Source organism: Mastigoproctus giganteus, chromosome 2 (genome assembly GCF_048544385.1).
Source record: "Mastigoproctus giganteus isolate SK-2022 chromosome 2, ASM4854438v1, whole genome shotgun sequence".
Classification (NCBI taxonomy): Eukaryota; Metazoa; Arthropoda; class Arachnida; order Uropygi; family Thelyphonidae; genus Mastigoproctus; species Mastigoproctus giganteus.
Genome location: NC_143576.1, coordinates 248,831,388 through 248,846,193, shown reverse-complemented (window position 1 = coordinate 248,846,193; position 14,806 = coordinate 248,831,388). Strand labels below are relative to the sequence as shown.

General features: G+C 38.9%; 2 protein-coding genes across 2 annotated transcripts in view; one reads left to right on the top strand and one right to left on the bottom strand.

Moving 5' to 3' along the window:
* Positions 1-14,806, bottom strand: part of LOC150090365 (uncharacterized) — a 314,634-nt gene that overhangs the window by 224,432 nt on the left and 75,396 nt on the right. The gene's annotated exons all lie outside the window — the stretch shown is intronic.
* The window catches only part of LOC150090366 (uncharacterized), a 331,637-nt gene that overhangs the window by 285,110 nt on the left and 31,721 nt on the right, over positions 1-14,806 (top strand). The window contains exon 20 of the mRNA XM_090387860.1: positions 6,774-6,931. Coding sequence (XP_090243986.1) covers positions 6,774-6,931 — 158 coding nt within the window. The remainder of the gene's footprint in view (positions 1-6,773; positions 6,932-14,806) is intronic.

Here is a 14,806-nt window from a genome sequence, read left to right as displayed (position 1 = left end):
GTGTCTTACAAGACCAAGTTTTGCCCTACATGATAACTATAGATTCAGATGGCACCAGACTCTTTCAACAAGACAAATCCTTGTGATACAGGACATTGTCATTGTGCAAGGATGGTTTGAGGCCATGTCCAAGCATTTCGTGTGCTCTACTGGCCGCTAAATGGCAGCCCACAGCATGGACTAGCATTCACCAGTCCACACCAGTGCCTCACTCTCTTGCCAAACTCTGGGACCCTTCTGTTCAGCTGATCCAGGATATCTGAGGACACCTTTTGCAGTCTTGTGGAGTTGATTCCATGCCAGATGCAAGTGGTTATCATGGCAAAAGGTGGCCCAACACAATAATAGGCAGATGGTCATAACGTTTTGGCTCATGGTCCTTGAGGTTGTCACAGACATTCTCTCAGATATGCCTGACAAGCTGCACTTGCTACCTGAGAGTCTAAAAGTTGATGGAACTGATATTCGGGTGACACTCAAGTCAAGTGGACTCAATTTTGGCGAAGTCTGGACGGTCTGTGACAGTCAAATCCTCTGCTTGCACCTTCACGATGGTGGGACTGTTAGTAATCCTGGGTATAACCTCCATGCACAAGAACATGGTGGGTGACCACCCAGGTGTGAAGCAACGTAAGCAGGAGTCAAGTGTGGCACCCACACCACATGGAGGAATGCCACCCCTCTATGTTACCAGGCAGTACTAGGTGGCAGATGACTCTCATCAACCGGTGCAATACCACCACTTTGCGTATTGGAGGCTTGAAGTGGTGGAACCCATGTTTAGTCTCTAGAGCTAAGTTCTGGTCAACCATTCCCTGTCTCTTCCATCATGCAGTATGATTGATGACTTTTGAGGTTATGATGAACATTGTGGCGAGATCCAATATTCCTTACATTTCAAGGGTACAGCTCTAAAATGGTGTTTGCAGGCCGGCCTAGTTAGTACACAGGACCGAACCTATTGGTAACTCTCTAGGAGGCTTCCGGATCAGCTAGTGTATAATCTTGCTACTTCTACTCTGCCAGATAGTGACTGGAGGGAGTCTGAGTAGTGTGTATGTGGGGAGCATTGTCGGGGCCACTTTATGTCAAGGATCTGGGTATATTCTTACCATGTGTACGCCATACCCAAAAATTTCTTTACTTCATACAGCATGTCCCACCCACTTTTTCTTACTATTGAATACACCATGAATTGTCAAACTAATAGAGCAAGCTTATCTGTGAAAAGATCCAAACCTCCCAAGCGCTTCCTAATTCATTTCACAAATATACATGGTCTCAATTCTAATCTTAACAATGTACATTTCCACTTGCAGTCTGCCAAACCCCATATACTTTTTCTGACAGAATCTCAGTTATCGGTTGATTCAACTACTGCTCATCTCAGATACCCAAATTATTCGCTGTATGATTCCTTTCGCCCAAAGGCGGTACTTGTACATATGTCCGTTCTGATATTCCCTGTCAGAAACTTGGCAATTTGGAATCTATTCTCTTTGATCTTCTCTGGCTTAAAATCTCTACCTCATTATGTAAAATTCATCTGTTGTCTCTACCGTTCTTCCAACTCGACTAATCACTTGGAGTTCTTTGATTTCCTCTCTTTGCAACTTGACTTTCTCCAGTCCAACTTTCCTAACAGTGAGGTAATTTTCCTTGGTGATTTTAATGTTCACAACTCCAGCTAGCTTCCGTTTTCTAGTCACACCGACCCAGCTGGTCGAGATGCTGAGGCTTTTGCAAATTACTAATGATCTTGCACAGATTGTTCATTTACCTACAAGAATACTGGACAATCCTAATCAAAAACTTGGTGATTCTCTCTTCTCCAATGGAGCCTTTATCTCATGGCTATTCCCAATCTCGTGTTGTTTGGCATTACATGAATGCAAAATGGGATGACCTGCAAGATTTCTTTTCTTCTTTTTCTTGGTGGATTACTGTTTCAAAACTTCTGATGTCAACATTTGCTCAAATTGTGTCAGTGAAATTATTCTTGCAGGAATGGAATCCTTTATCCCACACCACTTTAAAATCTCGTCCTTTATCTAAACCTTGGTTTTCCAATAAATATGCTAAGGCTGTTCAAGAAAAGAATGTTGCATATCGTAATTGGCTTGTTTCTAATTCTTCAGTTTCATTTTCTGCCTGCACCAAAGCTCGCAACAATTGTAAATCAGTTATTAATCAGTCCAAACTTGAGTTTGAACAGGCTAAGAGTAGAAAACTTGCTTCTTGCCCTAATGGTAGCCGAGCATTCTGGTCCCTTGCCAAAGCTATTGACCACAACTTTTGCCCATCTCTGCTCCCACCTCTGTCCAAACCAGATGGTTCTGTTGTCACTTCAGCCAAGGATAAAGCTGACCTGCCAGCATCCCATTTTTCTTCCAACTCATATATTAATGATCTTTGTAAAACACCTCCCACCATTCCCAACATGCTCCAGTATGGATTCCGTCAGTATCGATCCACTGGTGATGTTCTGGCTTATGTTACCCATTTATGGACTAATTCAATGGAAAGGTTCAGTGAAACACAAGTAGTTGCTCTTGACATCTCAAAGGCTTTTGATCGTCTTTGGCATAAAGGTCTTCTAAACAAGCTTCCATCTTATGGTGTGCCAACTGTTTTTAGTAATTGGTTATCCAGTTTTCTCTCTGATCGCTCACTGAGGGTGATGGTAGATGGCTCTCTGTCTTCTAACTTTTCCACTAATGCCGGTGTCCCCCAAGGTTCAGTTCTTTGCCCCACTCTTTTCGTCTTGTATATTAATGACCTTCTTCCATTGACTGGAAATTCTATCCATAGTTTTTCCGATGGTAGCACATTGCATTCCACTTTCCATTTTGAGAAACCACGCCCTGTTCTTCAACTGAGCTTCAACTTCTCGAAAATCTGCTACCAATTCCTTAAATGTTGATTTCAGGTAATTCTCCAGTGGGGCAAAGACAACTTAGTTGATTTCAACGCTTCTAAAACTCAGTCTTGTCTTATATATTGCAAAAAGGATTCTTCTGCTCCTATGCTTATCTTTAGTGACACTCTGAATTCTAGGCAAAATGATATATCTCTTTTGGGGATTACCCTGACTTCTAATCTCTCTTAGCACAAGCACATTACAAATATTGCTTCCTCTGCATCTAAAAAAACTTGGTTTTCTCTTTCGCTCTCGGCTTTACTATTCTTCCAAACAGCTGCTCACTCTGTATAAATCGCAAATCCACCCTGCCATGGAATATTGTTTCCACATCTGGAGAGGTGCTCCCAAAACCTCTTTCAAGCTTCTTGATTCTATTCAGAAGAGGGCAGTTAGGTTAATTAATGATTCATCTCTAACAGAGTCTCTCAACTCGCTGTCTCATAGACGTACTGTTTCTGCTGCATGCCTCTTCTACAGATACTTCCATGGGCACTGTTCTTCTGAAATGGCTTCTGTAATTTCTGCTCTCTCTCTTTCAAAACAGTCCGAACACGTGCCACCACCAGCCAACATCTATTTACCGTCCAACTTCAAACTCACATGACCAACTTTTCATCTTCCTCGTTTATTCATTCAGCTGCTGTTTTCTGGAACAACGGCAGCTGAATATATGAACGTATGAACTTCCTTCATACGTATTTCCTGAAAATTACAATCTACAGAAGTTCAAGTCCAATGTCAACAAATATCTTCTTTCGTCTTCTCAACCTCCAACCCAAGCACAGTACTAAGTACTATAGGTTCTAATACCTCTCGTGTTTGGGGTTTACATAAAAAAATAAAAATAATAAAAATTTATACAGGTGTTCCATACATCTGCTTCCATAGATGAATCATCTATATGATAAAATACCAAAAAAAGTGAAAGAAGGAAAATTTTCTGAAAATCACAAGTGTCCAATAAGTGTTGGAAATTTTTTACTTGGAAGAGCTATTATGGCACCACTTTTTCTGAGTATCAAGTAGTAAAAGATGCTACCACAGTTGTCATTTTAAAATGGCAGCAAAAAAGGGAATGCTTTGCAAAGGGACGAGTAATGAAATCATGTTTTATTAAACTAATGCAAAAATTATGTTTCAGCATGGCAAACAGCAGCAAAGTATGTAAGGTAACGAAACCATACGTACAGTCAGTCCTCGTATAGCACGATAGTTGTGTTCCTATAAACCCTCGTGCAATGCAAAATCGTGCAATATAAACAACATGCCCTATGGGAAAAATAGGGTTAGGTGCCAACCACCCAAGATTGAACACATTTGTAACCAAAACATTACCAAACACAATCATTAGCAAAAGCATTAGCAATAAAATATTGCTAATGCTTTTGCTTCTATCGTAAGCAAACTTGTTTTTTGTTTCATTTTCTATCCAAACAGATCATAGCCGTTCCATCTCTTCCAATTCTTTGTGTCTTAATCTAATGGATTTTAATTACACTTTGAGTTGTTCCTGCTATGAAAGTTGTTTTTAATTTCTCCGCATTCTTTGTAATTCTCGGCGTTGCCTCATTTAGGTCTGTAGCACGTGCAATATCACATGGTCTTTCATTTCGCTCAAAGCATTTCACAATTTCATATTTTTTCTCTATCGACAGAGGCGGACTGGCCATAAGGCTTACCGGGGAACCCCGGTGGGCCAGAGGCCGGTGTGATTTTGGCCATAAACCATAGTGTGAGGCCACTACAAATTTTTCCGGGTAAGAATTTTTGACCCAGTCCGCCTCTGTTTATCGATATTGCTTTTCTTTTTCTCTCTGAATCTGCAGTGTCTTCACCAGGATACTTCCTTTTCACACCTTTTGAGTATTTTACTCATTTTTAGGGAATAAAGCACAATTACAAAACGACGAGGCATGCTTGATATACATAAACAAAGCTGAGCGCGTGTAGCAACTGAATAAACAACACCGTAAAGGCAGAGATACACTATTAACACTTCACATTTTACTAAAGCACATTTCTAGGGATTACTACCATAAAACAATAAAAACAATTTCCAGTTGCGTTTCTGCTAGTTCGTTCGTTATTTGATTTTTAGGAGCATTAGCAACTAAGGCCATATTGCTCCGGGATATGCGGTGGTCATTCCCTGACCTTTCCGCATCCTCCGTATTTGGAGGTGACGGGCTCGAACCCCGGTCTAATCAAGAAGCGTGTGCTACGCACTGCTGTTCCTTCCCACCTGGCTACGGAGGTGCCTGTTTCTGCTAGTGGTATCTGTTATAAACTGGTAGTAAACTCGATCTAATTGCATTTGTGATTATACCGATAGCTGGAATTGTGTTGGTTTTTAGGTTATTATGGTGAAATGTGTTTCCCCTTCACTGATATAAAAAGCATAAATACATTTTCAGAATCTTCTCTTCATTCCTATTGTGTTGCATTCGGTTGGGGTGATTCTGCGTTCGACTGCCATTTCTTGTAAACACAAAGGTGAATCGTGCATAAGCGAATTCGGTTCGTGTTATATAAGATATCGTTCCCCTATTTATAAATCGTGCATGATCGAATTCGTGTAGTGTAAACACGTGTTATACGAGGACTGACCGTACTGTATAAACATGTGTAATAGGACACACACACACTTATATGTGTGGAATATGCAACAAAACCATACATACGTGATTATGTAAGTAGGGTTTGGAACACTGCCACTGTTGGTCACACTTTGAGGGTTCAGTGCTGGGTCTATTGTTGTTTATAATATTTATGAATTATACTGATGAAGGTATATCAGGCTTAATGTCCAAGTTTGCAGATGATACAAAAGTTGGCAGAGTGGTTAAAGACAGTCATCAGGGTGAGCTACTGCAACAAGAGCTAAGAAAATTGGGTCGATGGGCTGAAAAATGGCAGTTGAAGTGTAACATTCACAAATGCAAGGTACTGCACAGGGATATCAGTAACCTCAGAGTAACTTATGGGTGACTGTAGTAACTGTGTGGTACTACACTTAGGGTAGTGGAAAATGAAAAAACACCGGAGGTGCAGGTGTTTCTGTGCATTTTGGTTAAAACAGCAGCTGTTCAAATCAGTCTGCAAATTAGCTGACTGATTCCTAATTAAGAGAGAACTTTTAAAATTGAGAAAAGACAGATGTGCAGAATTTTGCCTTTAGCCAATGGGTAGTTGGTTGGTGGAACAGACTTCCATCCCTTGTTGTGGAAGTTGATAGCCTAAATAAATTTAAGGCTCAGCTGGACAGGTATTTCGAACGAACAGAGGGGTAAAATGGGAGTGGGTTTTTTTTTTTTTTTTGGCTGATGCTGCATAAGCCTGCTTTTTTGCATCATATGCCTCTACTAATGCTAATGTTAATTTAAAACATTTAAGGAAACATAAGACAATACTCAAGGCAAAAATCACAGAAAACATGATGTCACTAAACTAAATCAAAAAGAACCACCTAATAATGGCTTCAAAGCCATATTGATAAATTCAGACAGTCCATATTTGAAACAATAACATGTATCTCAAAAATATAAAACAAACTTCACAGAAATCACAAAGTAATTTTTTTATAAAACTATAAAAGAATTTCTGGAAATCTTCCAATAATACATGAAAAGCTGATAATTATGAATATTTGTATTTTTATAATCAATTATTATATCTGCATTAAATGCAAGGTGACCATTCATTAGAACCACTACAAGTTAATAACCGTTCAATTCAGAGAAGTATTTAATCTAGAGACATTTGATTGTGGAAAAAATATTTATTTAGAAAGTTTATCAAATTAAAAAACTCTAAATTACCTTATCATCACCACTAATTTTCATGATTGCAGAGGATCACTTAGATGAGTTAATAGAACACTGGATTAGAGAGGGAGACTTACTTAGGCTAGAACATGTTGTTCTAGCAGGACAAGGTGACAGATTAATAGAACGAACATCTGATGATAAACAAGTTCAGGATTTTTTGGACTTAGTCCCTATTTATATGGTAAGCAGTTTTTGCTTTTCCTTCCCTTATATTACTCACTATGAATTCTTACATTTTAAGTTCAAAGTTTAAGTTCTTCTTATACAGTTTTTTTTTTTTTTTTTTTTTAATGATGGGTTTGTAATTAACAACTTCATGTCATAGGTAAAATTACTTAGATTTGACATTTAGCTTATACTCTTTTGTTATATTTATTTACAAGTACTTCAGTAACTTGTCACTTATATGAGAAATTCCATCCCAATTCATGTGGTTCAGATGTGGCTCCTTTCAAACATTTTATATACTATGTAAGTATATATAATTATATATACTATATAATAGTGGTGTAAATACACCATAAAACTATAGTATATTTACACCATAGTTTTATAGTGTATTTTGATTTTATCTCATATTGTGGCTGCCTTCAGAACGAGATACCAGGTATTGCACTACTTTGAATAAATAACGCTTCTCTAGTAGAGGAGTCTACTCATATTTATTATCAGTGGGCACCACCGCCCAGATGCGTTTCGGAGCTTGCTTGTATATGTGTGGAATAATAATTCTATTATCCACTTGTCCCGATTAGACTTAGAAAAGCAAAAAGTAGAGGGAAAGCTATAGTAGGAGTGGAAGAAGAAAAGAAACGGTGTAGAAGAATGAAAGAGACAGTAACTCCTTCAACTCACACCACTCAAAAACTCAAATTCCTCGAATAGGCACACTCCCCCAGTAGAGAAGACTGTTGTTACCTAATCTCAGAAACTCCATGAACCCCAGGGGCTCACATCTGGTGAGTATGGGCTTGGCACACCCAGGGTCCTGAGCTGGATATCATTATTCTTCTCTTTCTTGATGATTTCCTTCTACTTCTCTCTCTCTCTCTCTCTCTCTCTCTCTCTCTCTCTCTCTCTCTCTCTCTCTCAGGGTAACTCAAATTTTTTTTTTTTGGCTGGTGCAGCATAAGCCTCAGGCTTCCTTGCACCATACGGCTAATAATAATAATAATAATAATAATAATAATAATAATAATAATATCAGGCACCCTGGTGTTTCGGAGTTTGTTGGCTCACTTATCAGTGGGCAGGCAGGTACCTTGATAATGCAGACATGCCATCACAGTTGCAAAGTTAAATCCGCAATACAAGATATGCCAAATGGTGAAGATAATGATAATATTTTGAAGACAATGCTCAAGGCTTAATACGTTATGGTTGAAATTAACTATATAATATCGGTGTAAATACACCATAGTTTAACCATAAATTTAACTACATAAGTAGTGTAACAGCATCGTTTGATTTTATCTCATATTGTGGCTGCCTTCACAACGAGATACCAGATATTGCATTACTCTGAATAAATAATGCTTTCCTAGTAGAGGTGTCTACTGTTATTTATTCTCAGTGGGCACCACCACCCAGACGTGTTTCGGAGCTGCCTGCCCACCGAGTGTTGGCTCACTTGGTGGGTGGGCAGCATATTGATTAATCACATCGGTCACACAAGATTTTCCCTTCATGAACCATTACTCTGATCATTAAGGATATCATTCATATCGAGATGGTCTACCTCCTTTTACAATGGCGGACAAAAAAACTGCGTCACCTTAAAAAAAGTAACATTTGTAGTGAAACGTATAAGATATTGTTTGATTACAGTCATTTTGTTTGTTGCAAAGCAAAGGTATTGCATCAGATAACACTTTTATTGCATCAGGCAGTACGTGCAAGGTATTGCATCAGCCATTTCTATAAATACAGTGTTGAAAGGGTATACACGCTCATTAGTATCCTGTTTTTCAGAGGTGTAAGCATGGCTCCATATGTTCAGTTGACACTAAGAAAAAAAAGTATAGCTGTTGCTCTGTCCCAGGAAGGGCTTTCTACAATTACTATCACTGATAAAATAGGCTGCCACCAGTGAATAGTATCCTGGGTGCTGAAATTAGAGCATGAAACCGGTAACATGGATTAGGCTTTAAGAGAGTGATTGCGCCTTCCCAAGGTTGATATTTGAAATGGCTATGCCTTCGTAATTGCCATGCTAGTGCTCCTGATCTAAAACTGGACTTTGAGATGGCCTCTGGCGTTGAAACAAGTGCACAAACTATCCAAAGATGGCTTTTGGAATGTGGTCTGCAAGCCTATCGGCCAAAGGAGAAGCCTTTGTTGACCCAACAAATGAGGAAGAAGCGACTTGCTTAGGATAACATACGTTTCATGGAAAAAAGAGCAATGGAACACTATCATCTTTTCTAATGAATCAAAATTCAACCTGCATGGTTCAGACGAGTAGCAATATGTCAGAAGATGAAAATTGGAGGTATATCATCCTGACTGCATAATACGAACTGTAAAGTTCCTCGCCGGTCAGATGGTCTGAGGATGCATAACAAGCAACGGGATGGGTCGAATTAAGTTTATTAACGGAACAGTGAATGCAGAAACTTACACTGCTTATCTTGGAGGAGTGCCTGAAACCCTTTATTAGGGATCTGCACAAACATCCAAAACTGCATTTTTCAACAGGACTCAGCACCTTGCCACACAGCAAAATTGGTAAGTTTTATTTTATTTAGATTTAATGATGAGTTTATCTTCTTGTCTCACAAGGCTTAAAACATACACCAATGTTTTCCCTCATTTTTCTCCCTCAGAAATGCTGGCATTACAGTGTTGGACTGGCCCAGCAACAGTCAGATTTGAACCCTACTGAAAATTGCTGGTACATAATGTCGTCTAAGATTGCTCAGAAGAAGCCAACAAGTAAGATTCAGCTGCAGGAGAGCATTGGAAAGGTGTGGTACCACAAAATTGGGCAACCATATATCCAGAAGTTGATTAACTCTATGCCAGATCATTGCAAGGTTGTAATTGCAGCTCGAGGAGGAACAATAAAATATTGAGAACTTAGTTTGCTGATTTACAGTACATAATATTATTACGTTAACTTGTCATTTCAGTTTGTACACGTAAATGCAATAAAATGTATGTTTGGTTGTCATTATTGCCATTTGCATGATTTCTCATATTTCCATTAATTATGCATTTTACCTTTGGGAAGATGTTTATGGCAGTTAGGTTATCAGGTAGAGTCTTTTTATTGGATTTCATGCACAGAGATATATATCCCATCAAACAAATGCATTTCGAACATTTCTACAACTCACAATGCAGTGCAAAACAACTTATTTGTAAAATTCACAAGTGATGCAGTTTTTTTTGTATACATAGCATCCTTAACCATAGGCTAGATTATATTATATTATGTATATAGAGATTATATTATGTTATGTATATATGTTACATTCTATGAACTTACTTACAGGAGAAGTCACTCATTAATCTATAGTTCGCTGAGCAGTGCAGACAGGTGGCCAGGGCGGGTCATGGAGTCTTGTCAATAATATATAGGAATTTTGCTAGCAGGGACAGGGAGGTGATTATCCCATCAGGCCACACCTAGAGTACTGTGTACAAGTCTGGAGGCCTCATTTTAGGAAGGATGTAGGGTTGCTAGAACAAGTACAAAGAAGGGAAACAAGATTGGTGAGAGGAACAAAGGGGTGTTCTTACCAAGAAAGGCTTAAGTTCTGCAAATTTCAGCACCTGGAGAGTAGGCACCTGTGAGGCGATCTGATTGAGGTGTATAAGGCCTTGAATGGGATGAGCAAGGTGAATGCTGATGGAATTCTTCCTCTTGCTCAGATTAAGAACCTAAGAGGGCACAGATTCAAATTGAGGAAAGACAGTTGTAGAAGATATGCAGAAATTTTCTTTTAGCCAGCAGGTAGTTGATTGATGGAACAGACTTCCATTTTTTGTTGTGGAACTTGATAGCCTAAATAAATTTAAGGCTGAGCTGGACAAGCATTTGGAACGAATGGAGGGGTAAAATGGGAGGGTTTTTTTTTTTTGGCTGATGCCGCATAAGCGTGCTTTCTTGCATTGTATGTCTCTACTAATGCTAATTGCCTATCACTTCTTTCACACCTTCTTAGTAGACTGGGGAGACAATTAACACTTCTTCAATCTAAGAGATTGTTCTGGAGTCGAGTTTTGATCTCATTAACATTTACAGACATCTAAAGATTCTCTAAAGCATTGGTGGGGGGAGGGGAGAAGAATTGTACTCTGTCTGCTTCAGACCAGCTACTACAACCCCGATTGAAGAGGCTCTTTAAGAAGTCCACCAGTCTACAACAGGATCTGAACCCAAAACACTCCAAAAAAATGGCAAGTCACTATTTTGGCATAGAAGATAGGAAATATGCTGATTCATTGCAAAAACAAATTTTAGGCAAATAAGTGTCATTAACACTAAGAAAGTCCATTATCCAAAAAAAAAAGACAATAATAATTAATTTTTTCATCAACTCTGATAATCTGCTGCATTTGAAATTTGTAAGAATGAAAGCAAAGATATTTCCTCAAACTCAGCCCATCACTGGAATGTGCAGTATACAAAAAAAATGAATCAAGAACACACTTAACTGTGACTGCAGTAGTAGCCCACCATCCTATGCTTTTTCCATTGTAAATTCTGCCACACAGTAGCTAAAACTGTGCACAGAAATAATGCGAATATTGAAAGATAAGATATATGTTATTGAAAACGGTAAATTTTTCAAGACAGGCACAGCAAATAAACTAAACTTATTAAGGGCAAGTTGCTGCTATGGATAAAGGGATGGTTGAGTGGGAGAAGACAGAGTGTGGTAATCAATGGACACTGCTCTTCACAGACTAATGGTGTTTCCCCAGGGGTAAGTTTAGGCCAATTGTTGTTTTTTGTATTTATCAATGATATTGATAAAGGTTATCAGGCTTAATGTCCAAGTTTGCAGACGATACAAAGGTTGGCAGGGTTGTTAATGACAGTACGCTACTGCAACGGGATCTAGAAAAGTTGAGCAGATGGAATGGGAAGTGGCAACTGAAGTTTAACATTGACAAATGTAAAGTACTGCATATGGATAGCAGTAACCCCAGAGTAACATATAAACTGTGTGGTACTACACTCAGGGTGGTAGAGAATGAAAAAGATCTGGGGGTAATTGTGCAGGCAGATACGAAGTTGTCTGAGTGGTGCAGACAGACTGCCAGAGCAGGTCATGGGGTCTTGTCAATGATATACAGGAACTTTGCTAGCAGGGATAAGGAGATGATTATCCCCTTGTATAAGGCAATGGTTAGGCCACACCTTGAGTACCATATACAGGTCTGGAGACATTATAAGTAGGATAATGTCTCCAGACCTGTATAGAGACATTATAAGTAGGATAAAGAACTGATTGAACAAGTACAGAGAAGGGCAACAAGACTGGTGAATGGATCAAAGGGCTGCTCTTACAAAGAATGACTTTTAAGTTCTGCAAATAGCAGTGTTTTCTCTGGAGACTAGGCACCTGCTAGGTGATCTGATTGAGGTGTATAAGGCCTGGAATGATTTGAGCAGGCTCAATGCTGACTGGATACTTCTGCTTGCTCAGATTAAGAACCTGAGGGGGGGGGTATAGATTCAAACTGAGGAAAGACAGTTGTAGCATAGATGTGCAGAAGTTTGCCTTTAGCCAGTGGGTAGTTGATTGCTGGAACAGACTTCCATCTGTTGTTGTTGAAGTTGATAGCTTAAATAAATTTAAGGCTGACCTAGACAAACATTTGGAGTGACTGGATGAGCGAAATGGGAAGTATTTTTGTTTTGTTCTTTCTTTTTGGCTGATGCTGTATAAGCTTGTTTTCATGCATCATATGCCTCAACTATAACAGCTACAAGGTGGTGTGTAATAGAGCCACAGAAAAGGTTCGACAGGCAAAGGCAGTTTATGAGAAATCACTAGCAAACAGAGCAAAGAGGGGGGATAAAGAATTCTTCACATATATAAATGCCAAGAAGAGTAGGACAAACCAGATCGGACCTTTACGTAAGGGAAAGGGGATAGTAATAAATACACCAGCTGCCGTTGCAGATGAACTCAACAGTTATTTTGCATCGATATTTACAAATGAAAAGCCTTTTGTGGCAATGGGAAATTGTGGGAGCAAAGTTAAAAAATATGTAATTAATGATATTGAAATTTCGCAAGATTATTTAATGAAAAAACTTTCAAGCCTACAGACTAGTAAGGCTCCTGGAGTTGATGGAATATACCCTATAATCTTGAGAGAGGCGGCAAGCGAGTGCATTGAACCACTGAGGCTGGTTATGCGAGCATCACTAGACTCTGGGGAGATTCCCTTGGATTGGAAAAGTGCAAATGTATCTCCCATACATAAGGGTGGCTCTAAAAGTGAAGTGGGAAATTATCGACCTGTCAGTCTGACTTCAGTAGTAGGGAAAATCATGGAGGCATTGATCAAGGGTGGAATTCAGGATCATTTGGATAGAATTGAAATTCTCAAGGATACTCAGCATGGTTTTGTAAAGGGAAAATCATGTTTAACAAATCTGGTTTGCTATTTCGAAAGGGTCACTCACGAGCTGGATTTAGGGAATAATTTCGACATTGTTTATTTAGATTTCAGCAAAGCTTTTGACTCAGTCCCACATGAGCGGTTGCTTTATAAGCTGGAACAGGTTGGAATCACTGGGAAAATCCTTAGATGGATAGAAGGATGGCTTCAGGGCAGGAGGCAGAGGGTTGTGATAAATGGCTATTCCTCAGATTGGGTTGATGTAAGAAGTGGGGTTCCCCAAGGATCAGTATTAGGACCACTGTTGTTTTTAATTTTCATAAACGACATTGATGAAGGGATAGAGGGCGTGATGTCTAAATTTGCAGATGATGTTAAAATTGGTAGAGTAGTTAATGATCACTGTCAAGCTGAGCTTCTTCAGAGAGACCTAGATAGACTTCAAGAATGGTCAGAAAAATGGCAGCTGTGCTTTAATCCAACAAAGTGTAAGGTATTACACCTGGGAAACAGTAATCCCAAAATAACTTATTCACTTGGTGGAGTTCAACTAAACCCAGTACTGGAGGAAAGGGACTTGGGTGTTACGATACGGTCAGACATGAAATTCTCTGAGCATTGTAAACAGGTTGCAAGGAAGGCCCATGGTGTCCTATCGATGATCTATCGAACTTTTGCAAGTAGAGATAGGGACATGATAATCCCATTATATAAGGCCTATGTTAGACCACACTTGGAATACTGTGTTCAAGTATGGAGACCGCACCTAAAGAAAGACATCGAGCTTCTTGAAAGGGTGCAAAGAAGGGTAACTCGCCTGGTGAGATCGGCAAAAGGGCGTCCTTATGAAGAAAGACTTCGAATATGTGGGTTGCAGAGTTTGGAAACTAGACACCTTAGAGGAGATTTGATTGAGGTGTTTAAGGCTCTGAGAGGCATCAGTAAAATGAATGAGGACAAAATTTTCAAGATTATAAATGATGCTAGAACTAGGGGACATAAATTCAAGTTACGCGGGGAAATGTTTAGATTGGACTGCAGGAAGTTTTATTTTAGCCAGCGAGTTATAAATTACTGGAATAAGTTGCCTTCATGGGTGGTAGAGGCCGACAGTTTGGGGAAATTCAAAGGTCATCTGGATAGTACTTTCGGGTAAGGGAAGCGCATAGGATGATAGGATTAATTTCCTTTTTATTTAATTTTTAATTTCATTTTATTATTTTTATTTATTTATTAATTATTATTATTTATTTATTTAATTTTTGTTTTTATCATTGTTTTGTTCGGATTTTTTTTTTTTTTTTTTTTTTGGCTGGTGCAGCATAAGCCATAGGCTTTCTTGCACCATACGGCCGTTACTAATACTAATACTAATACTAATGCTAATGCTAATATGGCAGTCTCTATATCCAAGTATACCAATTTTTGTATAATACATTTCCATCAAAAATAAGCATAAAATTGTTTATAA